Here is a 27,827-nt window from a genome sequence, read left to right as displayed (position 1 = left end):
CTGCTATCAAACACAACAAGAGGATAGGAAAGTATAAACTCTGATCTATTCATCCATGAAGGTTATTTTCTAGGCAGACAGACTTTCCTTAGTTGTCAGTCTTTCCCTGGCAATCAAATCTTTACAAACTGGCCAATGGGATGACAGCCCTGGGTGTGCTGTGTTGGAGTTTAAACTTTGGACCTCAGAACAAGAGCAGGGAGATACAGTAGAGACATGGTAATCTGGAACAGAGCTCCTTCACAACAAAGGAAACAGAACACTTAACTGGATTTGTCTTATTTTGGGGAGTTCTGTCCTGTGCCACCCTAGTGCTGAAATTATGGACCACTATTCAGACCAGGTAACAGGGCCCATGTCTTAGTTTCTGTGTTTTTAGTGTCTCCTGGTTAATTTGTTTAGTAATTTATGTTATTAGGGCAGCCAAGGTTATATGTATCATCAAACAAGTTCAGAGGAGGTAACACACTGTATCTACGTGCCAGTGAATGGGGGTGGGTGCTTTGTGTAGTCTACAAAGGAATATGGGTGCTTGTGTAGCCTACAAAGGAATGTGGGTGCGTCGTGTAGCCTACAAAGGAATGTGGGTGCGTCGTGTAGCCTACAAAGGAATGTGGGTGCGTCGTGTAGCCTACAAAGGAATGTGGGTGCGTCGTGTAGCCTACAAAGGAATGTGGGTGCGTCGTGTAGCCTACAAAGGAATGTGGGTGCGTCGTGTAGCCTACAAAGGAATGTGGGTGCGTCGTGTAGCCTACAAAGGAATGTGGGTGCGTCGTGTAGCCTACAAAGGAATGTGGGTGCGTCGTGTAGCCTACAAAGGAATGTGGGTGCGTCGTGTAGCCTACAAAGGAATGTGGGTGTGTCGTGTAGCCTACAAAGGAATGTGGGTGCGTCGTGTAGCCTACAAAGGAATGTGGGTGCGTCGTGTAGCCTACAAAGGAATGTGGGTGCGTCGTGTAGCCTACAAAGGAATGTGGGTGCGTCGTGTAGCCTACAAAGGAATGTGGGTGCGTCGTGTAGCCTACAAAGGAATAGTCTTACACTTTTCTCCTTTCAAATGAATCAGAACTAGATCAACTTAATTTAACTCACACATTGAAAGGCATAGTCAAATTGATATATTTTTTTAGATAGGAGTGCCATGAGATAATGGTAATAAAAAGCATTAGTCCTGGGTATTATTGCTTTTACAGCCATCCTGTAAGGCTCTTTGTATGTTGTCTCTCAGTTGTAAATGTAGAGCAACATGTCATTAAGTGGCCTGTTCTGTTCCAGGGTTGCGACGGGATTGAGCTGCTTGATTTGCTGTTTGATCAAAACAATGGCATCCTCCGTCACGAGGAGATGGGACACCATGACAACCATGCCTGGCCAATCCACGAGCCAAACGTGAGTGGAGTGAAATATCTAACTCTGTGATTTTTATCCTGCAGTGTTTTTAAAATGTCCCCTTACCTGTGTCTACTACGTGATTCACATGTCTAGCCTGCCATTCTCAACCACTCTCTCCAGTTTGGCTGTACAATAATTATGACATTTGGTATGTCATTTGGCAGGTGTGTCCAGCAGAGCAACAAAGCGAGGACATCCTGAATGCCCTCCTGAGTGGCAGTGGCTCAGTGTCGGGGTCCCCCCTGTGGTCTCCCTCTCCTAGTGACAGTGGCATCAGTGAGGACCCGCACTCGGATCAGATGGACAGCCCCCAGCGCCCTGAGAGCCCTCCCATGGAGCCCCACTGCATCCCCCCTCAGCCACAAACCAAGGTTGTCCTGGATGCCAACTTCTCCATTGATATCAGTAAGACAAAGCTGGCACAAATTACTAAGCACAGAAAGTATAACAAAAACTTGGTTTAAAGTTTCATGGTAAAAAGAAGCAACAGAGGCAGTTACATTATTACGTCATGCAGAATATGTGATTAAGTATTGCAATTTGTTAATGTCAAACATTGGAACAGAAGTTCATCCTTTGAAAGCAACACAGTCTCTGTTCTTATGCTCTATGTATTCATTAGGCAAAGGCCTACATTGTCTCAGTATCAACACATACACAGACAAATGATGGCACTTCTGTCTGGTCCCATCACGTCTCTCTGTGTGGTTACAGATGGCTGGGACTCTGACTTCTACCCAGGCAGCACTGGGGGGACAGCGTGTTCCTCTGATGCACACACAACCCAGCTGTCTTCTGGCTTCCCCCTCACTGTCAAGGACCTACTGCTCTCTGGCACATCTGATCCGGTGAGTGATGATGAAGGGTGTGTTTGTGTGCGCTTGGGGGGAGTGTGTCTGTAATTGTTTGTATATAGGTGAGTGAGTGTGTTGGAGTAGAGAGAAATGGGTTAGAGGGGTAAAGTCATTCTATAAAAATCAGGCAATGTAATTGGCATGAGCAATGCATGAAATGAGAGGGATCGAGGGCTATGCTGTCTGCCGTGTAACTCTGCACTCCCTCCATTCACTCTGAAAAACCCATTGCAGCTGGCCACTGGTTGTGATGCTGTACGTATGACTTACTGTATTAACATTTTCATCTCACTTCCAGCCCCCACAGCATTCCCAACAGTCCTTCCAAGAGTTGATTCTTAATGAGGATGAGAAAAAACTGCTGGCCAAGGAGGGGGTGACTCTGCCTAGCCAACTACCTCTCACAAAGGTCAAACTTTTTGCACACTTTTCAACTTCACAGAACAACTTATGGCTCTTGAGTATTACCAAAGTGTGTAAACACGTTAAATATGTACTTCCTTTGTCTGTTTCTATTAGTATGAGGAGAGGATTCTGAAGAAAATTCGCAGAAAGATCCGGAATAAGCAGTCGGCTCAGGAGAGCAGGAAGAAGAAAAAGGAATATATTGATAGTCTGGAGAGCAGGTACTGGCAATAGGCACTATATAAATGGATAAGGCAGGGACTCACAGACCTCAATTCAAAGCAGACATGATCAATTCTGACTAGAACTGCCTTAAATCGATAAAGCACTTCTACAAACTAACAAGATATTTGGAACATATCACAGGGTGCTGAGCACAATAAGTTAAAATCAAAGGTCCAATGCAGCCATTATCTCAATATCAAATAATTTATTGTGAGCGGACCAAGTAATTGGGCGTCACTCTAAAGCGGGAAGGTGGAATAAACGAGTCAGGAGTAGGTTTTTGATTTAACACAGTTCTCTATTGAGGGCATTTGGTCAACAAAAACATTTCAACATAATCAATGAAAATCTTCCAAGGAAAAAAACATACATCTTCTCCAGATGAAACAGGAACACAATAGGATTATCTTTAAGCTACAACAAAAAGTCACGGGATTGTCACCGTCTTAGTGATTCTTCCTGGATAGCTCCTCTCTCTCGGTGGCCATCCTCCAGAGATAGTTTCCCCCTCTCTGCTGGTTCCATTCTCTCTCTATAGGGGAAGGTTACCTTGTCTCCCATGCCTTGTTGGGCTACTATCCATGAGCCCAGCCTGCCCTCTGGTGGTCCTTCCACATACCTTCCCCCCCAGGACCGAACCGGAGGGTCGGGCGCCAGACGCACCGTCTTGGTCGTGTCAGGACAGCGCGTCTGCATTCCCGTTCCTCGATCCGGCCCTGTGGATGACATGGAAAGAGAACGGTTGTAAAGACAAAAAACATCTGGCTATTCTGTTATTGTTTCTCTTACCAGCCAACCACGTGAGGGGCGCCTGGTCAGTAACTAATGCAAACCTCCGACCCAGTAGGTAGTACCGGAGATAATCGAGGGCCCACTTGATGGCTAAGGCCTCTTTCTCTACGGTCGCATACCTCTGTTCCCGATCGCTGAGCTTCCTACTAATGAAGAGAATTGGCTTCTCTGCTTCACCTTTACCCTGAGCTAGTATGGCCCCAAGCCCTGTATCCGAGGCGTCGACCTGCACAATGAACTCTTGTGAGAAGTCCGGAGCCTGTAGAACGGGATCAGAACACAGGCCATCTTTTAGCAATTGAAAGGCCTCTTCCGTCTCGTCTTTCCACTCTACCTGGTTTGGCAGGTTTTTCCTGATGAGGTTTGTGAGGGGGTTGGCAATGGTTGCATATCCCGGGATAAAACGGCGATAATATCCTGTTATCCCTAAGAAGGCCCGAACGTCTCGCTTGGTCCGGGGTCGAGGCCAGTCACGAATTGCCCTGGTCTTCTCTGCCTGTGGGCGTATTTTCCCATTCCCCACGGTGTACCCCAGGTATTCCGCTTCGGACAAGCCCAGGCAGCATTTATTTGGATTGGCTGTCAACCCTGTGGCTTCCAAACTCACGAGCACCGCCCGTAATCGCAGGAGGTGACTATCCCAGTCCTCGCTGTGGATGACCACATTGTCTATGTACGCCGCTGCATACTCTTGATGGGGCCGTAGAATGGCATCCATGAGGCGTTGGAAGGTTGCAGCGGCACCGTGCAGTCCGAAGGGCATCCTCACATACTGGAAAAGCCCCTCTGGGGTGGCGAAGGCAGTCTTTGGGCGATCCTCTGGAGCCACCGGCACTTGCCAATATCCCTTCGTCAAATCCAGGGTAGTGATGAACTTGGCCTTTCCTAAGCGCTCCAAGAGTTCATCCACGCGGGGCATGGGATACGCATCGAATGTAGAGATGGCATTCACGGCCCTAAAGTCGTTGCAGAGTCTCATACTACCATCGGATTTGGGGACCAGGACTATGGGACTGGACCACTCACTCGTCGAGGGCTCGATCACGCCCATCCTCAACATCTCCCTCACCTCTTTCTTAGCGATGACTCTGCGAGCCTCAGGAATCCTGTAAGGGCGGATATGCACCTTCTTGCCGGGTTCAGTGTGGATATGGTGGAACAGGACATCTGTTTGTCCTGGGAATGGAGAGAATATTCGACCAAAGTTCATAATCAGCTTGTCTAGCTGTCTTGACTGCTCCGGTAGGAGAGTTTGGCCACGGCGCACCTGTGGTAGAGCCTCCTCTTTTCTTTTGCCCTCCAGGGCCATCAAAGCCACCTCCTCCTCTCGTCCATGGTACGTCTTCAGCAGGTTTATGTGATAGAGTTGGACCTTCTTCCTCCTGTCAGGTTGCTTGATGAGGTAATTGACCGGTGAGACCCTTTTCATTACCTCGTAGGGCCCCCTCCACTGCGCCAGCAAGCGATGTTCGGCCGTGGGCACAAGCACCATCACTTTCTCTCCCACGGTGAACTCACGGGGGGTCGCAGACTTATCATAGGCCCGGCCTTGGGTCCTTTGGGCCTTCTCCATATGCTCCTTGACTATGGGCCACACTGCTGACAGGCGGTCTCTCATCAGGGTAACGTGTTCTATTGTGGATCGAAAGGGGCATGGTTGGGTCTCCCAGGTCTCCTTGACTAAGTCGAGGATTCCCTGACAGGGTCTGCCATAGAGCAATTCAAACGGAGAGAATCCAGTCGATGCCTGGGGTACTTCTCGCAAGGCAAACATTAAGTGTGGGAGAAGCATGTCCCAGTTTTTCCCGTCTCGGGACACCACTCTTCTCAACATGCTTTTAATCGTTTTGTTCAAGCGTTCACACAACCCGTCTGTTTGAGGGTGGAATATGCGTGTACGTATCTGTTGAACCTGATATAACCGACACAAGTCCTTCATCAACCGGGACATGAACGGGGTTCCTTGATCAGTTAAGATAGTCTTGGGGAGGCCCACACGAGAGAACATCAGGAATAACTCCTTGGCAATTCCCTTTGATGACATGTTACGTAGGGGTATGGCCTCTGGGAACTTGGTAGCATAATCTATAACCACTAGGATGTACTCGTGTCCTCTGGCGGATTTTGAGAGGGGTCCTACGAGGTCCATAGCTATGCGTTCAAAGGGAGTCTATGATGGGGAGAGGAATCAAAGGGTTACGTAGGTGTGGCCGTGGGGCTGTACGTTGACATTGATCACACGTCCTACAATACCTGGCCACATCCCGGGTGACCCGGGGCCAATAGAATCTCTGCATGATTCTGTCAATGGTCTTGTCTCGTGCCAGGTGTCCTCCTAGTGTCATGTTTTGTCATTGATTGTCATGTCTTGTCCCTGTGCTTCCCCTTCTATTCGTTTCCCCCTGCTGGTCTTATTAGGTTCTTTCCCTCTTTCTATCCCCCCTCTCTCCCTCCCCTCTCTCTCTCTCTCTCTCTCTCTCTCTCTCTCTCTCTCTCTCTATCGTTCCGTTCCTGCTCCCAGCTGTTCCTCATTCTCTTAACTACCTCATTTACTCTTTCACACCTGTCCCCTATTTTGCCCTCTGATTAGAGTCCCTATTTCTCCCTCTGTTTCCGCTTCTGTCCTTGTCGGATCCTTGTTTGATGTTTGCTGTTCTGTGTCCTTGTTCCGCCCTGTCGTGTTTTTGCCTTCTTCAGATGCTGCGTGTGAGCAGGTATCTATATCAGCTACGGCCTGCGCCTTCCCGAAGCGACCTGCAGTCTGTGGTCGCGTCTCCAGTCGTTCCTCTCTACTGACGAGAGGATTTCAGTTTTCCTGTTTTGACTTTACCTGAGATAATATCCAGGAGTTTCGTTTTTGTTAAAGACTGGAATAAAGACTGTTTCTGTTAAGTCGCTTTTGGGTCCTCATTCACCAGCATAACACCTAGGACGTGGGAATGGGCTAACTGTATCCCTGTATGGCCTAGGCACCATTAGTGATTCCTGGTTTTCCCCCCTTCGTCGTACGACCCAGTATAAGAGACCCCGCCTGATTGCATAGTAAGGAAGAGGGGGCTCACCTGATCCGTCGACGTTCCTCCCGTCGATCACCTTCACCTTCCTCATGGCCTCCCTTAGGTCTGGGTCTCTATGCTGCGAGGTGCCAAACTGTCCCTTTAATTCCTGGGGCAGGTCGACCTCGGTAGAGGGATGTGGAGGTTGTTCCACATCCCCATCAGGGGTGACCGAGGAGAATCGTTTCCAGGTTCCCTCCTCGGATGGAGCTTCAAATATATCCCTTAGCGCCTGGTTGCTCCTTCCTTCCTGCGTTGTGTATAGCCCTTCACATGTGTCTTCATCGGTGGTTTCCTGGAATATCTGTCGTAAACGTTGGGTCGCTATTTCTTCCTCTGCTGCAGAGGACGAGGACGCGGCTACGTCTCCTTGTAGGACTACTACCTCGGGCTTGGATTTTCTCTTCTTTCCTGTCCCCCTTCTTCCCGTGCATAACGCCATCTGCCGAAGCTCCTTATATAGGGGACAGTCTCTCCCGATCAATAATGGCACCTTCAGCTGCGGCACTTTCCCTGCCCTGACTGTACACCTTCCCTTTGGAGTGAGAATAGGCAGATCCACAGTGCGGTAATAGTGGGTGTCTCCATGGATACAGGATACGGCTACTTTGTCTGGTAGCAGTGTTGCGGAGGTCACCATCCGCTCCTCTGCTAACGTAACCATACTTCCCGAGTCGAGAATAGCTACCACATCTTGTCCTTCGACTCGCACCGGAATCTCTGAGGCTGGGGCTATCTCTGCTAACCAACAGTGTTGATCCTGCCCCCTCAAAACGGGATGTGTGGAGGTAGGCAGTGATGACTCCGTGACCATGGGCTCATCCTTGCTAGGACATTGTGGGGCATAATGGTTGGGAGACTGACATTTATAACACCGACCCTGCTGTGTGGTGGCTGACTTCTCCCACCTCCGGGGGGGCTTGGACGTTTCGGTGGCGTGCGCGCCAGGGTGAGTCGTGGTACGGGATTGGAAGACTCCTTCCGTTCCTCCCTGTAGACCGATATGTTTCCACCGCCTGGGCTATGTCGTCGGCTGACAACGGGTTGGCTTGCCCCACAACCCTTTTTAAGTCACTGGGTAATTCTCTCAATATCTTGTCCACTACGAGAGTCTCTATCACATGTCCTACTCCCTTTCCAGGTTCTAGCCACTGTTTCGTCAGTCGTATTAATGCGAAGATCTGGGCACGGACGGGTTGATCAGCTGTATAGGTCCATTGTTGGAACTTTACAGCCCTATCTCTGGCAGTCAACTGGTACCGGGACAGGATCTCGGTTTTTAGTCGCCCATAGTCCGCAGCTTCGTGGGAATCCTGGTCAAAATAGGCTTCCTGAGCCACCCCGGTCAAAAGAGGGACTAATGCGCTCGCCCATTCTGTGGGCGGCCACTCTTCCAAGGTGGCCGTCCTTTCGAAGGTCATGAGGAAGGCCTCAATATCATCCTCCTTGGAGAGACGAGGTAAGATGGCGTGAGCAGCCGCTCTTGGCTTAACTCTAGGTTCTTCTCGTCGGCTCAGCTGTTGTTGCAGGAGTTCTATGGTTGTCTGCTGTGCCGTGATCAATTGTTGTAGTAGGGCGTTATCCATCGTTCTTGAATGGTTCCACCGGGTCGACTGGAAGAATCTTGATTTACTCACTTATCCTTGTGTCACTCGTCCACCTAATGCCCGCATCCTCCACCAATGTGAGCGGACCAAATAATTGGGCGTCACTCTAAAGCGGGAAGGTGGAATAAACGAGTCAGGAGTAGGTTTTCTTGATTTAACACAGTTCTCTATTGAGGGCATTTGGTCAACAAAAACATTTCAACATAATCAATGAAAATCTTCCAAGGAAAAAAACATACATCTTCTCCAGATGAAACAGGAACACAATAGGATTATCTTTAAGCTACAACAAAAAGTAATGGGATTGTCACCGTCTTAGTGGTTCTTCCTGGATAGCTCCTCTCTCTCGGTGGCCATCCTCCAGAGATAGTTTCCCCCTCTCTGCTGGTTCCATTCTCTCTCTTATAGGGGAAGGAGAGTATGTCATTAGTACCGTCAGCTGTGCTTAATTGCCTCTGGTTACCTTGTCTCCCATGCCTTGTTGGGCTACTATCCATGAGCCCAGCCTGCCCTCTGGTGGTCCTTCCACATTATAGATAACAATTAAGTACCTTTCTGTGATTATTTTGTACCATTTTAATTGAAAACAAAGACATAACTTCTTAGCAAAGAGCAATTTCTGAGTGTGGAGGGGAAAACTAAAAACAAGCTGTTATTGGCAGAAAGCTTTGGAAGTCACGTTCTGATTCTTCAGGCTAGGGTCTATTTTTCTCCACTTCCTGTCTGACTGACATGCCCAATTAAACTACCTGTTGCTCAGGCCCTGAAGCCAGGATATGCATATAATTGGTATCATTGGAAAGAACACACTCTGAAGTTTGTGGGAATGTTAAAATAATGTAGGAGACTATAACACGATAGAGATGGTAGGAGAAAATCCAAAGAAAAACCAACCTGATTTTTTGTTGTTGAGAGAGCCCATGCATTTACAATGGAAAGTATATGGGCATATCCAAATCCAACTCCCAGATTGCAATTCCTATGGCTTCCACTAGATGTCAACAGTCTTTGTTCAAGGTTTCAGGCTTGATTCTACCAAAATGACAAAGAATAATGAGTTTTAATTTGTGTATGCGCATGCGACAAAGAGGATGCCCACCTGCTAATATCGGTTTCCTATTGAACATACTTCTTTCTGTAAGAAATATTATAGTTTAATTACATTTTAGGGTATCTGAGGATTATTTAGAAACGTGTTTTGACTTGCTTTAACAAAGTTTAGCAGTAGCTTTTTAGATTCCTTTCTCTGCATGTTGAACGAGTGGATTACTCAAATCGAGGGAGCCAACCAAACAGACTTTTTGGGATATAAAGAAGGATTTTACCTAACAAAATGACACTGGGACCTAGCTGGGACCCTTTGGATGACAAATCAGAGGAAGATTTTCAAAAAGTAAGTGAATATTTAATCACTATTTGTGAATCTATGAAACCTGTGCTGGTGGATAAATATTTTGATGTGGGGCGCCGTCCTCAAACAATCGTATGGCATGCTTTCGCTGTAAAGCCTATTGTAAATTGGACAGTGGAGTTAGATTAACAAGGATTTAAGCTTTTAACCGATATAAGACAGTTGTATGTACCTAAATGTTTAATATCCATCATTTTTATGATTATTTATTTGAATTGCGTGCCCTCCAATTTTACCAGAAGTTAGCGGGACACCTAGCCCTAAGAAGTTCTAACTAATTTACCACCTTGCAGGTGAAAACTGCATCCCACCAAAACAGTCCGAGATTTAAGCCGATCTTTTCAAACAGTTCTTACACTAAAACAGTATTATCATAATTTTCACAATTTCACAGTATTATTACAACCTCTTAGTGTGGAAATATATATAAAACACAGACAAAATTAAATTTTTGACTGCAATTGGCCTTTTTATACACTGCTCAAAAAAATAAAGGGAACACTAAAATAACACATCCTAGATCTGAATGAATGAAATATTCTTATTAAACTTTTTTCTTTACATAGTCGAATGTGCTGACAACAAAATCACACAAAAATGATCAATGGAAATCATATTTATCAACCCATGGAGGTCTGGATTTGGAGTCACACTCAAAATTAAAGTGGAAAACCAAACTACAGGCTGATCCAACTTTGATGTATTGTCCTTAAAACAAGTCAAAATGAGGCTCAGTAGTGTGTGTGGCCTCCACGTGCCTGTATGACCTCCCTACAACGCCTGGGCATGCTCCTGATGAGGTGGCGGATGGTCTCCTGAGGGATCTCCTCCCAGACCTGGACTAAACCATCCGCCAACTCCTGGACAGTCTGTGGTGCAACGTGGCGTTGGTGGATAGAGCGAGACATGATGTCCCAGATGTGCTCAATTGGATTCAGGTCTGGTGAACGGGCGGGCCAGTCCATAGCATCAATGCCTTCCTCTTGCAGGAACTGCTGACACACTCCAGCCACATGAGGTCTAGCATTGTCTTGCATTAGGAGGAACCTAGGGCCAACCGCACCAGCATATGGTCTCACACTAAATTACTTAAATGTAAATGTAAATGTAAGTGGTCTGAGGATCTCATCTCGGTACCTAATGGCAGTCAGGCTACCTCTGGCGTGCACATGGAGGGCTGTGCGGCCCCCCCAAAGAAATGCCACCTCACACCATGACTGACCCACCGCCAAACCGGTCATGCTGGAGGATGTTGCAGGCAGCAGAACGTTCTCCACGGCGTCTCCAGACTGTCACATCTGTCACATGTGCCCAGTGTGAACCTGCTTTCATCTGTGAAGAGCACAGGGCGCCAGTGGCGAATTTGCCCATCTTGGTGTTCTCTGGCAAATGCCAAACGTCCTGCACGGTGTTGGGCTGTAAGCACAACCCCCACCTGTGGATGTCGGGCCCTCATACCACCCTCATGGAGTCTGTTTCTGACCGTTTGAGGAGACACATGCACATTTGTGGCCTGCTGGAGGTCATGTTGCAGGGCTCTGGCAGTGCTCCTCCTGCTCCTCCTTGCACAAAGGCGGAGGTAGCGGTCCTGCTTCTGGGTTGTTGCCCACCTACGGCCTCCTCCACATCTCCTGATGTACTGACCTGTCTCCTGGTAGCGCCTCCATGCTCTGGACACTACGCTAACAGACGCAGCAAACCTTCTTGCCACAGCTCGCATTGATGTGCCATCCTGGATGAGCTGCACTACCTGAGCCACTTGTGTACATTGTCGACTCCATCTCATGCTACCACTAGAGTGAAAGCACCGCCAGCATTCAAAAGTGACCAAAACATCAGCCAGGAAGCATAGGAACTGAAAAGTGGTCTGTGGTCCCCACCTGCAGAACCACTCCTTTATTGGGGGTGTCTTGCTTATTGCCTATAATTTCCACCTGTTGTCTATTCCATTTGCACAACAGCATGTGAAATGTATGGTCAATCAGTGTTGCTTCCTAAGTGGACAGTTTGATTTCACAGAAGTGTAATTGACTTGGAGTTACATTGTGTTTTTTTAGTGTTCCCTTTATTTTTTTGAGCAGTGTATTCATATTTTTTTTATTTCACCTTTATTTAAATATGTAGGCCAGTTGAGAACAAGTTCTCATTTACAACTGCGACCTGGCCAAGATAAAGCAAAGCAGGGTGACAAAAAACAACACAGAGTTACACATAGGATAAACAAAAGTACAGTCAATAACACAAAAGAAAAGACTATATACAGTGTGTGCAAATGGAGTAAGGAGGTAAGGCAATAAATAGGCCATAGTAGCGAAGTAATTACAATTTAGCAAATTAACACTGAAGTGATGGATGTGCAGATGAAAATGTGCAAGGAGAAATACTAGTGTGCAAAAAAAACAAATGTGGGATGAGGTAGGTAGTTGGGTGGGGTATTTACAGATGGTATATGTACAGCTGCAGCGATCGGTAAGCTGCTCAGATAGCTGATACTTAAAGTTAGTGAGGGAGATATAAGTCTCCAACTTCAGCGGAGAAACCGGATTGCACAGAGGAGAAGGTACAGTGGGATTCTAAATGGTCAGACATCTGATGGATATAGGTCTGAAACAGTTTGGGTCTAGAGTGTCTCCCCCTTTGAAGAGGGGGATGACCGTGGCAGCTTTCCAATCTTCAGGAATCTCTGACGATACGAAAGGGAGGTTCAACAGACAGTAATAGGGGTTGCAACAATGGTGGCGGATAAGTTTAGAAAGAGAGGGTCCAGATTGTCTAGCCCAGCTGATTTGTACGGGTCCAGGTTTTGCAGCTCTTTCAGAACATCTGCTATCTGGATTTGGGTGAAGGAGAAGCTGGGGAGGCTTGGGCAAGTAGCTGTGGGGGGGTGCGGAGCTGTTGGCCAGGGTTGGGGTAGCCAGGAGGAAAGCATGGCCAGCCGTAGAGAGATGCTTGTTGAAATTCTTGATTATCGTGGATTTATCAGTGGTGACAGTGTTTCCTAGCCTCAGTGCAGAGGGGAGGAGGTGCTCTTGTTCTCCATGGACTTTACAGTGTCCCATAACTTTTTGGAGTTAGAGCTACAAGATGCAAATTTCTGTTTGAAAAATCTAGCCTTTGCTTTTCTAACTGACTGTGTGTATTGGTTTCTGACTTCCCTGAAAAGTTGCATATCGCGGGGACGATTCGATGCTAGTGCAGTACGCCACAGGATGTTTTTGTGCTGGTTGAGGGAAGTCAGGTCTGGAGTGGACCAAGGGCTATATCTATTCTTAGTTCTACATTTTTTGAAAGGGGCATGCTTATTTAAGATGGAGAGGAAATTACTTTTAAAGAACAACCAGGCATCCTCAACTTACGGGATGAGGTCAACCCCACTATCATCCAGAAGGCGAGGTCAGTACAGGTGCATCAAAGCTGGGACCGAGAGACTGAAAAACAGCTTCTATCTCAAGGCCATCAGACTGTTAAACAGCCACCACTAACATTGAGTGGCTGCTGCCAACACACTGACTCAACTCCAGTCACTTTAATAATGGAAATTGATGTAAAATATATCACTAGCCACTTTAAACAATGCTACTTAATATAATGTTTACATACCCTACATTATTCATCTCATATGTATATGTATATGTATATACTGTACTCTATCATCTACTGCATCTTTATGTAATACATGTATCACTAGCCACTTTACACTATGCCACTTTGTTTACATACCCTACATTACTCATCTCATATGTATATACTGTACTCGATACCATCTACTGCATCTTGCCTATGCCGTTCTGTACCATCACTCATTCATATATCTTTATGTACATATTCTTTATCCCTTTTGAAAGATTATTGGAATCTGTGTGGGTAGCTGGACAGGTAGGATGACTGACAGTGAAGGTGAACAGGTGGTCACGTGTCAGGTGACAGAGGAATGGATGAGACTGAGGCAGGAATTCCTTTAACCATAAAGTGGTATATTTACTGAGTAGTCTGTGCTGCATCACAAAGGAAACAAATAACATGTGTCCAATCAAATTCATAATCAAAGATCAAATCATATCAGTCATTATTAACATAAGTTAAGGAATTCAACAGTCCAGTTCATTAAGAAGTCAATAGTAATCATCCGCGAGTCATTTAGGCTCGTAACTATTTATCATAAATCATGAAAGAATCATAATCCCCATGATCAAAGTCAATCAGTTAGCAAACAATGACGTTCCTCATTTCACGCTTTCAATTGTCTTCATGTGTACATATAATTAATTTCAATACACATGAACCATATCGATTGCATAATTGGCCTATGAGGATCTGTAGGGCCGTGATCATTGACAATTCACATTACACAATATGTTTGAAGCTCCAAGCCGCGCTCCGCGGTAATAACTATTAACAGTAACTGAATGGTCCACTCTCCCGATCGCCACAGATAATTCAGAAAGGTAACATGAAAGGTAACAGAGTCGGTGGACTTACGTGGATTCATGGACGCACAAAACTTCTGGATGAGATGGAGTTAAGGAAGAGAAAGTAGCGAGATCAGGCGATGGCAATTTCCTCCTTTTATGGAGTTGAGATCTGTCGGACATTTCCACCTGACCTAATTAAAGCGCCCCTGGCCCAGCTGAGTAAATGGCAATGAATTAAAGGATTATTCCACCAACTCCATGGGCCTTTTCTACACCTTTACACTTGTGTGTATAAGGTAGTAGTTTTGGAATTGTTAGGTTAGATTACTCGTTGGTTATTACTGCATTGTCGGAACTAGAAGCACAAGCATTTTGCTACACACGCGTTAACATCTGCTAACCATGTGTATGTGACAAATAAATTTGATTTGATTTTCCAGGGTAAAAGCGACTGGTGTCTGAGGTAAAAGCCGCTAGCAGTGGCTAACAATGACTAAATAGCTAGTAGCTAATTAGCTGGTTAACATCTGATGGCTAGCTTCTGATGGAGTTTCTAGCTATAAGGTCTACAAATAGCAGATCCGTATCACGTTGGGTAAGACGTGTTGCCGGAAGGTATTTTTAATTTAAAAATGGAAAAAGAAACCGTGTGTGAAAGCTCAGTCACACTGGTAGGATTGTCAAACGTTTGTCGGCGTAGCCGGAAAGTAGAGGATTGCAGTAGTCTAACCTAGAAGTGACAAAAGCATGGATTAATTTTTCTGCATAATTTTTGGACAGAAAGTTTCTGATTTTTGCAATGTCACGTAAATGGAAAAAAGCTGTCCTTGAAATGGTCTTGATATGTTCTTCAAAAGAGAGATCAGGGTCCAGAGTAACGCCGAGGTCCTTCACAGTTTTATTTGAGACGACTGTACAACCATTAAGATTAATTGTCAGATTCAACAGAAGATCTCTTTGTTTCTTGGGACCTAGAACAAGCATCTCTGTTTTGTCCGAATTTAAAAGTAGAACGTTTGCAGCCATCCACTTCCTTATGTCTGAAACACATGCTTCTAGCAAGGGCAATTTTGGGGCTTCACCATGTTTCATTGAAATGTACAGCTGTGTGTCATCCGCATAGCAGTGAAAGTTAACATTATGTTTTCGAATGACATCCCCAAGAGGTAAAATATATAGTGAAAACAATAGTGGTCCTAAAACGGAACCTTGAGGAACACCGAAATTTACAGTTGATTTGTCAGAGGACAAACCATTCACAGAGACAAACTGATATCTTTCCGACAGATAAGATCTAAACCAGGCCAGAACTTTTCCATGTAGACCAATTTGGGTTTCCAATCTTTCCAAAAGAAGGTGGTGATCGATGGTATCAAAAGCAGCACTAAGGTCTAGGAGCACGAGGACAGATGCAGAGCCTCGGTCCGATGCCATTAAAATGTTATTTACCACCTTCACAAGTGCCGTCTCAGTGCTATGATGGGGTCTAAAACCAGACTGAAGCATTTCGTATACATTGTTTGTCTTCAGGAAGGCAGTGAGTTGCTGCGCAACAGCCTTTTCAAATTTTTTTGAGAGGAATGGAAGATTCGATATAGGCCAATAGTTTTTTTATATTTTCTGGGTCAAGGTTTGGCTTTTTCAAGAGAGGCTTTATTACTGCCACTTTTAGTGAGTTTGGTACGCATGCGGTGGATAGAGAGCTGTTTATTATGTTCAACATAGGAGTGCCAAGCACAGGAAGCAGCTCTTTCAGTAGTTTAGTTGGAATAGGGTCCAGTATGCAGCTTGAAGGTTTAGAGGCCATGATTATTTTCATCATTGTGTCAAGAGATATAGTACTAAAATACTAGAGCGTCTCTCTTGATCCTAGGTGCTGGTAGAGTTGTGCAGACTCAGGACAACTGAGCTTTGAAGGAATACGCAGATTTAAAGAGGAGTCTGTAATTTGCTTTCTAATAATCATAATCTTTTCCTCAAAGAAGTTTATGAATTTATCACTACTAAAGTGAAAGCCATTCTCTCTTGGGGAATGCTGCTTTTTAGTTAGCTTTGCGACAGTATCAAAAAGGAATTTTGGATTGTTCTTATTTTCCTCAATTAAGTTAGAAAAATAGGATGATCGAGCAGCAGTAAGGGCTCTTCAGTACTGCACAGTACTGTCTTTCCAAGCTAGTCGGAAGACTTCCAGTTTGGTGTGGCGCCATTTCCGTTCCAATTTTCTGGAAGCTTGCTTCAGAGCTCGGGTATTTTCTGTGTACCAAGGAGCTAGTTTCTTATGAGAATGTTTTTTAGTTTTTAGGGGTGCAACTGCATCTAGGGTATTGCGCAAGGTTAAATTGAGTTCCTCAGTTAGGTGGTTAACTGATTTTTGTCCTCTGGCGTCCTTGGGTAGACAGAGGGAATCTGGAAGGACATCAAGGAATCTTTGTGTTGTCTGTGAATTTATAGCACGACTTTTGATGTTCCTTGGTTGGGGTCTGAGCAGATTATTTGTTGCAATTGCAAATGTAATAAAATGGTGGTCCGATAGTCCAGGATTATGAGAAAAAAACATTAAGATCCACAACATTTATTCCATGGGACAAAACTAGGTCCAGAGTATGACTGTGACAGTGAGTGGGTCCAGAGGCATGTTGGACAAAACCCCACTGAGTCGATGATGGCTCCGAAAGCCTTTTGGAGTGGGTCTGTGGACTTTTCCATGTGAATATTAAAGTCACCAAAGATTAGAATATTATCTGCTATGACTACAAGGTCCGATATTAATTCAGGGAACGCAATGAGGAACGCTGTATATGGCCCAGGAGGCCTGTAAACAGTAGCTATAAAAAGTGATTGAGTAGGCTGCATAGATTTCATGACTAGAAGCTCAAAAGACAAAAACATATATTTTTTTGTTGTAAATTGAAATTTGCTATTGTAAATGTTAGCAACACCTCCGCCTTTGCGGGATGCACGGGGAATATGGTCTCTAGTGTAGCCAGGAGGTGAGGCCTCATTTAATACAGTAAATTCATCAGGCTTAAGCCATGTTTCAGTCAGGCCAATCACATCAAGATTATGATCAGTGATTAGTTCATTGACTATAATTGCCTTTGAAGTAAGGGATCTAACATTAACTGGCCCTATTTTGAGATGTGAGGTATCATGATCTCTTTCAATAATGACAGGAATGGAGGTGGTCTTTATCCTAGTGAGATTGCTAAGGCGAACACTGCCATGTTTAGGTTTGCCCAACCTAGGTCGAGGCACAGACACGGTCTCAATGATGATAGCTGAGCTGACTACACTGACTGTGCTAGTGGTAGACTCCACTATGCTGGCAGGCTGGCTAACAGCCTGCTGCCTGGCCTGCACCCTATTTCATTGTGGAGCTAGATGAGTTAGAGCACTGTCTATGTTGGTAGATAAGATGAGAGCACACTCCTCAGCAGGTCAGGCTTGGTCCTGTTTGTGGGTGAGTCCCAGAAAGAGGGCCAATTATCTACAAATTCTATCTTTTGGGAGGGGCAGAAAACAGTTTTCAACCAGCGATTGAGTTGTGAGACTCTGCTGTAGAGCTCATCACTCCCCCTAACTGGGAGGGGGCCAGAGACAATTACCCGATGCTGACACATCTTTCTAGCTGATTTACACGCAGAAGCTATGTTGCGCTTGGTGATCTCTGACTGCTTCATCCTAACATCGTTGGTGCCGACGTGGATAACAATATCTCTATACTCTCTACAGTCGCCAGTTTTAGCTTTAGCCAGCACCATCTTCAGATTAGCCTTAACGTCGGCAGCCCTGCCCCCTGGTAAACAGTGTATGATCGCTGGATGATTCGTTTTAAGTCTAATACTGCTGGTAATGGAGTCGCCAATGACTAGAGTTTTCAATTTATCAGAGCTAATGGTGGGAAGCTTCGGCGTCTCAGACCCCGTAACGGGAGGAGTAGAGACCAGAGAAGGCTTGGCCTCTGACTCCGACTCGCTGCTTAATGGGGAAAACCGGTTGAAAGTTTCTGTGGGCTGAATGAGCGACACCGGTTGAGCATTCCTACAGCATTTCCTTCCAGAAACCGAAAGAAAGTTGTCCGGCTGCGGGGACTGTGCCAGGGGATTTATACTACTATCTGTACTTACTGGTGGCACAGACGCTGTTTCATCCTTTCCTACACTGAAATTACCCTTGCCTAACGATTCCGTCTGAAGCTGGGCTTGCAGAGCGATCCTCGCCGTAAGGCGATCGTTCTCCTGTATATTATGAGTACAGCGACTGCAATTAGAAGGCATCATGCTAATGTTACTACTTAGCTTTGGCAGTTGGAGGTCCTGACGAACCGTGTCCAGATAAAGAGTCCAGAGTGAAAAAGTTGAGGGAAAAAACAAAAATATAAACGGTAATTAAAAAGTAAAAACCGTAAAGTTGTCAGATAGCAAAATAGGTTGGCAACAAAACGCATAGCAACTCGTAAACAAGTCTGTTTCTGATGTGTTTCTGCTTAAGTTGCGTGGCACAGAGAAACTTCACAGGGCCCACTGCTGTCAGAAATGTGTAATTCAGTATACGTGACTGTCACATTATGATCTAATTCTACGAAAGGGTTTTTCAGTGTGGTAGTTAGAGTGACAGCTAACTAGTATGTTTGTTGGACTGATCAAGCAGCAGCAGCTCGTCAGTCTCATCTGGGAAATTCCCTTGTTGTTTTGTCTTCCAGGATGGCTGCCTGCAACACACACAACCAGGAGCTACAGAGGAAAGTGTTCCAGCTGGAGAAATGCAATACGTGAGGGACCTCCACACTAATCTGCTCTCCCTGCTCTGTTTCTGCCTCCGTACACCCGGTCGCAACATTTGCTAATTGAACCTTTGTGTCTCCCAGGTCTCTGATGGGGCAGCTGCACAGGCTGCAGACTCTGGTCATGGGCGGCTCCAAAAAGACCGCGCAGACTGGGACTTGTGTCCTGGTAAGGAGAAGTGTCACTTTAAGAAACAGTTTTACTAGATCAGGCCAAACACCATGTGAAATTAGAGAGAGACCGACAGGTGGAGTGAGAGAAAGATGTATGCCAGATATACAGATGTAAATACAGACACAGATACACTCCAGAGAGGCAAACCATTGATTCCCTTGTCTACAACATAATTGGACAGAACAAAAATCACACCACATCAGTGCAAGCAGTAATTAGACTTGTAAATCCACTATGAATATGAATGAGTTTGTATCTCTTCTAATGGCTTTCGGAAAAGGCAAACATTTTAATTATAAGGATAGTGTGTTCAAGCCTTGTGACTTTGATGCCCATGTACTGGGATGAGCTGAAGAGTTCTCAACAACAGTTAGTGAAAAAGTGAGTCTTCCACTCTGGAACTCCACCGGGGAGTGGAAGCTCTCCCTAATGGCTAAACCGTATTAACTTTGGCAAAGAGCAAATTGTGATTTTTACCCTTCTCTTTTTCCCCAGGTACTGCTCCTGTCCTTCTCCATCATCCTCTTCCCCAGCCTGAACCCTTTTGCCAAGGTCAGCCAAGGAGGGGACTTCAGCCCAGTGAGGGGTGAGTCAGCCTCCTGCACTGTCTGGCCAAACCTCGCCCTGCCACCCCATACCCCCTGCCTCAAATCACAGCTGGAGAGCTGAATAGACTAGAGCTCCTCTCACTCCTACTGCCAGATGCTGCTACGACGCCACTGTTAAAACAACTCTGCAGAGCAAGGCAGCCCACCAATTCACATCAAAGAGCTGAGCTGGCAACCCTCAGCACAGAAAACATGTATTATTGAGCACTCTTCTCATCAACCTGTCTGACTGTAAAATTCCTCTCAACAGTTGGAGGAACTGTTGGATAAAATATGAAATGGACTTCAAAGATATCTAATGGTGTCATCAATGGTTTAAGATTGTGAATTACTTAAATGTAATTTGTCATCTTTACCGACTGTTTGTTAGCTCTATGAATATAATAAATTCCTAGTTGTCTTTAGGTAATTGTACAACTGAAGACCAAGGTACAAGATTGTTGAGGGTGGCTTACAGTTAACGACTTAAAGTTGAACTGGGGATGTATGTACTGTCACACATACATCAACATTTAATGACTGGAATACATACTCACCTGTAACCTGTGTCCCTCTCGTCCCTGCAGTCCAGTCACGGTCCCTGCACAACCTCCAGTCCTCCAGAGTGCTACATGTGATTGACCAGCTGTACCAAACTGCAGACGACAAGGCCAAGCCTCCAGACAACCATGTCCTGGGAGACCAGGGTGTGGATGCGATTATGTCTCTGCTGGGAAAACTGGGCACTGGTCACGGCAGACAAGGACTGCCTGACCCTATGTCTCAGAATAATAGCATGGATGAGCAAGTCCATTTCCAGGGAGACCCCATTACTGGCCATATAGCTACAGTGACTTGGAATCCACACCGCAGAGCCACACTACGCCCACATGCTGATGACATGTGATTTGGAGAGAGTATCCCCAGCAGGATTTCTCTGTTCTGCTCCCATCTCCAGACACTTCATATCATGAAACAGAGTAGCACACGCCTAAGGCTCTGGTTTACACTATGAGTTGGGGAATAATAAATACATGATTTTGCCTGTTATATTATATACTGTGTGTGTGTGTGTGTGTATATCCTTTTTTTTCTTGTTTGTTATTCTGTTTTGTATTGTTTTGAATGCGGAAGACACATTTCAGTTGCACAACTGACTAGGTATCCCCCTTTCCCTTATTTGACCAAGTTGACTTGAATGACTTGTGTGTGTGTGTGCATGTCCGCAGACGCACACCCCAACATTTGTTTGTGTCAATCGTTATCTGCCGTGGTGCCTCTCATCTCTCAGCCTTTAATCATGGGGAGAGTAGCTCAGCGACCAGCATTTTTAATCAGCTTCTCTGTGACCCACTTTGATTGTTCATCTTCCACCAGCATAGTGGGATATGACCCGTGGTAGGAGAACTCTAAGTCAGACCCTGAGAGAGGGACAAAAAAAAGGACACAGTCAAAGAGATGTCCTTGTTTTCACTTGTTTAAAGGGGCAATCCAGGATTGAAGCATATATTTTTGGACTTTTAAATTAACATTACCATTGATTATTTCAGAATTGAATTGATAAATGCTTCACGAGATTATTTAAACTCTCTTAACCCATCAGGACCCAAAATATAAATTTGACATCATTCAAACACTGTGTAGATTCTCATGGATGGTCAGTCCATGCATCAATAGCTCCTTGCATCAATAGTTCTGTCTATGAATTGGTGAGTGGTTACATTACTCCAGCCCTATCCCTCAGCTGTTTACCAAAACAAGTGGCAAATCCCAGATTGCCCCTTTAATCCTGCAAATTGCTTTTCTGTTTTAAAGTGCATTGCTGAACCAGATAAACACAGTGCTTGTATTAAACTCCATGAACAGCTATTGAGTGGTTTAAACTTTATTTTTGCTTATTTAGTTTTGAATGAGAGTCACATGGGTAAATGAAACCAAACCAAACATGATTAATAACTCCTTTCACTTTGGTGGAGTGGAGTAAAATTTAATTGCCTCCATCAGGAAAGGGACAACAGAAAGAAAAGTTCCATTTGTGATTTCATGCCAAGGTGTGGTTCTGTTCACTTCTGTTTGAGGTGTATGGTATGATTCAACAAATATTATAGATGCAAAAATGTATATAAGATAGCTAGCTAATCACTGAATGGACGGTCCGAGATATGCAATAAAGAGATTAAAGTCTACAGGTTTATCGAACTTCACAGGTGCGCTCATCTTGGTGTTTGATAGGATTAACCTGTGCCGTGGCCTTAGTGTCCATGTGATGTTACAGCTTGACTATCCTCTGTCTACTGACATAATGCTTTACAAAATGTCAATATCTGGCCATCTGTGCTATACTATAGGCTGTGCAAATCCTAAACACTAGCTACTGGCTCTCTCTTCCCGGAGGTTCCTACCTTGGGATCTGAAATGACACATGTCCTAATTAGCTTTCGACAGGATAATTAACATCCATTTTAGTTTCATTCATTCGAATTGATACATTTGACAATAGCATACTGACTCTGCAAGGGTCACTAGAAGGCGGACTCAGAAATAAAGTGACTATTACTGTGCCATAATATTCAGATCCAAGAACAGCACTTTAAAGCAATGCCAACCCCACTGTGAATCACTACGACCTGTGTCTAACCCAGGCAGCAGCACACAAGATAAACACCATGCTTTACTGACCCTCTCTAGGACACACACCACTCTAGTTCACAAACCACTCTAGGTCACATACCACTCTAGGTCCACCTTACTAGAGGCCACACGCCACTCTAGGTCACGTACCACTCTAGGTCACACTCTAGGTCACACACCAGTGTAGATCACACCACACAACTGGCATTTCTCCAGTACTGTAAAAAGAAACATTCTAGGAAGGAAGCGATCAGCGCCATTTTTAAACAATATTGTGTTTGGGAAACCCCGTTCCAGACGACTTTTATCATGGAAGATTTGAATATGTTGGATTGCTCTGTATCCCCCCATTGGAATACTCATTATTTACAATGAATTTATTAGTTTCTCATAGACAAGCTCTCTTCTGACCCTGTTGCTTCGGCTTCAACCATGCTGTGCCGGAAAGATGGTCCTAATTTTACTTTGGCTGCCTTTACATTTACATTTACATTTAAGTCATTTAGCAGACAGTCTAGATCCTCTTAAGGTTTCTTCCTATAGCCAGGAGTTTGTTTAAACTGTTACAAACATTTACATTTTACATTTACATTTTAAGTCATTTAGCAGACGCTCTTATCCAGAGCGACTTACAAATTGGTGCATTCACCTTATGACATCCAGTGGGACAGTCACTTTACAATAACAAACACAATGGTTACTTCACTGAATAGATTATTGATAACATATTGGATATTTAACAGTCTACTGGTTGTCATTGGTTGTATATCTATCAGCTTTTAGTTGAAATAATTCTCAGAATGCATCCACAGTTTCAATCATGATGACCATTTTCATCTCTACCTTCTGAAACATCCTGGTCTCAGAGCATTGTGTATTATTCTGTACGTAAATCTGAGACACTCCATTTAGTATAATACAATATGTTACGTTTCTTATGGTATGTATTAATTTGTGGATGTCCATCATCCATTTCGTACGATATGTTACGAATTTGCTAAACGTACAATATGTTAAGAATATGCTAAATTAATGATTTGTTATGAATTGCAATTTGTTGTGGCTAACATTACTAAGTGGCTAACGTTAGCTAGGCAAGGGGTTAGGGGTTAGGGTTAAGTTTAGGAGTTAGTTTAAAGGGTTAGGGTTAGATAAAAGGGTTAAGGTTAGCATTAGGGGAAGGGTTAGATAACTTGTTAAGTAGTTGCAAAGTAGCTAAAAAGTAGTAAGTAGTTGAAAAGTTGATAATTAGCTCAAATGCTAAAGTTGGCCGTGATGAAATTCAAACATGCAACCTTTGGGTTGCCAGATGTTCGCATTATACGCCCACCCACCCTGACCAACCACCCTCCTTTCGTTTTTGCCTTACGTAACCTTCTGTCTTTATGTAACCATGTCAAAAGTAACATATCATACTCATTTGAGAAACTGGATTTACATGTATTCTCTTACGTCTAGTCTATGAGACCTGTCTTAAACCACTGGGGAGAATCTGCCAAGGTGCCCCAGGAAAACATTTCAGATGAAATAATATGACAGCTTTATCCTTCTAAACACCTGCTATTAATCCCTAGTCCCATGACTCTCTGATTTCTAAGTGTAACTAAAGTGGTTAAGCAAACCATGCTCATGTGCCATGAGACCTGAAAACTTGTGTTAGCTCCCTAAGCTAATGTAATGCCTAGGCTTTAGGTCAGCAGGCTAATACCGTCTTGTGGCACACAGACGACCTGGGTTAAAACCCAGTCAATCACATTCGTGCCTAGACTCGGTCAATTGATGCCTATCAGCTGCAAGGGTTGTTGTGGATAGGGGGTTAAAGAACAGGTCATTCTGTAAAAGCATGCTCTTTTGATGATAACCTTGCCTGAGAGTTAAAGAATTGAATCAGTTGGAAACAATATTGGTATTTTTGCTGTTGTTGCCCTTTGTAAAACAACTATAAAGAGCTGGTAAATGATTATTTTTTAATTGGTTATGTCTGTTAATTTTCCCATTGTCCAATTTGATCCCAGAGGTAATAAGCAGTAGGCTAACAGTGTGCCGCCTATTTTCTCTCCCCATACTCTCTGTTCCAACACATTTCAAGCACTGAGAAAAAGAGAAGTAGAAGTTAAAATACCTTGAGTCAAGGCTGATAATATCTCTGTTTATTCTGAGGATGAGAGGCCAGTTCAGGTGAATTAAGGTGTTGTTTGTTTGTTTTGTTTAATCCCAAATTAATTCAATAATGCCACGGAGCTCACCCCATGACACATTTACTCACACCAACCAAATTGAAGACACACAGCAAACAAGATTTAAATTCAAATGTCAGAACGTATTAAGATGTATTTATGATGAATTGCAGGACGACCATGGCATTATCTGGGTTGTTTCTAAGGAGACAGGCGAGAAGCTGTGGTGGGGATTACGAGCCTGAACCTTGCGCGCGCCTGCAGAATCTATAAAAGAATGAGAAGTGCTTCCACCGAGCTCAGTGAAGTGAATGAGAGACGATACGTGTTGCAGAGGACAGACCTATACAGTGGAGAACAACTTGGATTCAGCAAAACGACAGCTCCACAGAGAGAATTAATAGGACAGGTACGTTCTAAGTAACGTGTAGGTTGCTTTTTTCCCCCTCATCATGAATGTGGCATCTCCTACCAAGTTCTACTCCTGAGCATAAGAGGTCTCCAACATGCCATGCTGAGTGATTTGTGAATGAATAAGTTAGCCATGCAACCAAATGACAGTGCGCAGACCCTGGTACCAGAGGTGTGTGAGCAAGTACTGGAGGATAATGCAGGACTGGGTTACGGTGGCTCTACTGGCAACCTGTCGCTGCGCTGCTGGCTACACTTCTTAAGCAAGGAATCTATACTGGAGCTACAGGGAGATGGTTCCAGCATCACAGTGCGGGTAATGATAGCTCTGGTGTACTCTGTCGTGTGTGCACTGGGGCTAGTGGGGAACTCTCTGGCACTCTACCTGCTTTACTCACGCCACAGTCAGACGCAGTCCTCAATCAACTGCTTTGTAATGGGCTTGGCTCTCACCGACCTGCAGTTTGTTCTCACGCTCCCCTTTTGGGCTATTGACACGGCTCTGGACTTCCGCTGGCCCTTTGGCAAAGTAATGTGTAAGATCATCAGCTCCGTGACCATCATGAACATGTACGCCAGCGTCTTCTTCCTGACTGCCATGAGTGTGGCGCGATACTACGCAGTGACCTCAGCCCTCAAGATGCACAGCAGGCGGACGGCGGCAGCCAGCGCCAAGTGGATCAGCCTGGGCATCTGGGTAGTGTCGCTGCTAGCCACCCTGCCCCATGCCATCTACTCCACCAGTGCCCAGCTATACGACGAGGAACTGTGTTTGGTGCGATTCCCTGAGTCAGGCAGCTGGGACCCTCAGCTGCTCCTGGGGCTGTACCAGCTACAGAAAGTACTGCTGGGCTTTGTTATTCCCTTGGTGGTCATCACTGTGTGCTATCTGCTGCTGCTGCGCTTTGTGCTGAGCCAACACATTAGTGGAGCGGCCAGCTCAGAGGGCTCGGAAGGCCGCCACAAGCGCCGGTCCAAAGTAACCAAGTCGGTGGCCATCGTGGTTCTGTCCTTTTTCTTGTGCTGGCTGCCCAACCAGGCGCTGACGCTGTGGGGTGCGCTGATTAAGTTTGACCTGGTGCACTTCAGCAACGCATATTACAACGTCCAGAACTACACCTTCCCGCTGACTGTGTGTCTGGCTCACACCAACAGCTGCCTCAACCCTGTGCTCTACTGCATAATCCGCCGTGAGTACCGCGCGGGCCTCAAAGAGCTGCTGCACGCCAAACCCTCCTTCAGGAGCCTGGCCAACCTGCTACCCCGCAAGGCCAAGGTGGCAGAGGCTCCCCCTGTCATGACGCTGGTCCAGATGGATGTCTAAAGGTGGGCGTCTCAGCGTCTCTAGTAGACAATGGGCAACAACAAGGAATGCACTCAGCTCTCCAAAATACCAGTTTCATGGAATTTGTTTGTTGTAGTTGATGGAGCAGCATCACAAGGCAAGCCCATTGGGATGTGTGCGGTGGAAATTAAATAATAATGACATACTATACTGTTTAATTAGTCGTACTATGCTGTTTTACTTGGAGAATTGTCTGTTGTTATATGTTAGTATTTTGCTGATACAGGTTCGTCTTGTGTGAGTGACATAGTCATGGGTCAGGGCCTACAGATAAGAGCCATTTGGGTGTGACTGTAGTATGTGGCAATCTACAGGAACTTAGATGTGTGGAAACATGCAGGAAGAAACGGTCAATGGTGGCAACGTAAGCTATCTTAATCTGCACAGACAAGCTAAATCAGCATTTACACACCATGTTCCGTCCCTGTTTCCACCGATCTGCCAAACTGCCACGTCGACAAAATAGGTTGTTCTTTTTCTATAAGAGGAGAGAGACAACTCTTTTCATTGAGCTTTCCTAACGATGCACTGTTGAGTGGTTGTTATTGATTGCTTCATTTTGGCAAATCTTATAAATAGTTGTTTTGAAGAATACAGTCTCTCCCTTTGGTTATAATTACCACGACATGTGCCCCAGTTTTCTCCCCCTACTCAGATTCTCTTTGCCAGATGTGCTTCTCCTCTCTCTTCCGCTGCTTCTCTGCTAGCTAGAGATACATTTAGCAAGCTAACGTTAGATAGCTATCATGATGGTAGCTCGGCTACATAAGGTTACATAGCATTCAGATATGTCGCGGGGCAGTCATTGAACTTTATTTCCCGAACTCACATCTTCTTTGTCACTAGAAGCCAACTCCTCGAACATACACTATCTAAAAAAGAGTATGTGGACACCCCGTCAAATTCATGGATTTGGCTATTTCAGCCACAACCGTTGCTGACAGGTGTATAAAATCGAGCACACAGCCATGCAATCTCCATAGACAAACATTGGCAGTAGAATGGCCTTACTGAAGAGGTCAATGATTTTCAATGTGGCACCATCATAGGATGCCACCTTTCCAACAAGTCAGCTCGTCAAATGTATGCCCTGCTAAAGCTGCCCCGGTCAACTGTAAGTGCTGTTATTGTGAAGGGTAAAAGTCTAAGAGCAACAACAGCTCAGCCGGAAAGTGGTAGGCCACACAAGCTCACAGAACAGAACCGTTTAGTGCTGAAGCGCGTAGCGCATAAAAATCATCTGTCCTTGGTTGCAACACTCACTACCGATTTCCAAACTATTTCTGGAAGCAACGTCAGCACAAGAACTGTTTGTCGGGAGCTTCATGAAATGGGTTTCCATGGCCGAGCAGCATGCTGAACGCCAAGTGTCGACTGGAGTGGTGTAAAGCTCGCCACCATTGGACTCTGGGGCAGTAGAAACGCATTCTCTGGATTGATGAATCATGCTTCACCATCTGGCAGTCCGATGGACCAATCTGGGTTTGGCGGATGCCAGGAGAATGCTACCTGCCCAATGCATATTGCCAACTGTAAAGTTTGGTGGAGGAGGAATAATGGTCTG

The 27,827-nt window shown here is 45.1% G+C and overlaps 2 protein-coding genes across 2 annotated transcripts; both read left to right on the top strand.

The window, feature by feature from the left end:
* The first annotated feature begins 179 nt into the window (after positions 1–179).
* On the top strand, positions 180–21,568 carry LOC124037657 (cyclic AMP-responsive element-binding protein 3-like protein 3-B). The gene is made up of 10 exons (XM_046352590.1): positions 180–343; positions 1,276–1,389; positions 1,557–1,797; positions 2,107–2,240; positions 2,545–2,655; positions 2,766–2,872; positions 18,857–18,925; positions 19,022–19,106; positions 19,608–19,698; positions 20,287–21,568. The coding sequence occupies exons 1-10, from the start codon at positions 323–325 to the stop codon at positions 20,604–20,606; spliced, it is 1,293 nt and encodes a 430-aa protein (XP_046208546.1). The 5' UTR covers positions 180–322; the 3' UTR covers positions 20,607–21,568.
* Positions 21,569–24,827: 3,259 nt separating this feature from the next.
* On the top strand, positions 24,828–27,263 carry LOC124037040 (relaxin-3 receptor 1-like). Its single transcript, XM_046351662.1, has one exon. It carries the CDS (start codon positions 25,037–25,039, stop codon positions 26,240–26,242), a length of 1,206 nt encoding a protein of 401 aa, XP_046207618.1. The 5' UTR covers positions 24,828–25,036; the 3' UTR covers positions 26,243–27,263.
* Positions 27,264–27,827: the final 564 nt, after the last annotated feature.

Source organism: Oncorhynchus gorbuscha, linkage group LG06 (genome assembly GCF_021184085.1).
Source record: "Oncorhynchus gorbuscha isolate QuinsamMale2020 ecotype Even-year linkage group LG06, OgorEven_v1.0, whole genome shotgun sequence".
In the NCBI taxonomy this organism is placed as follows: domain Eukaryota; kingdom Metazoa; phylum Chordata; class Actinopteri; order Salmoniformes; family Salmonidae; genus Oncorhynchus; species Oncorhynchus gorbuscha.
This window is presented reverse-complemented; position numbering and strand designations above follow the sequence as displayed.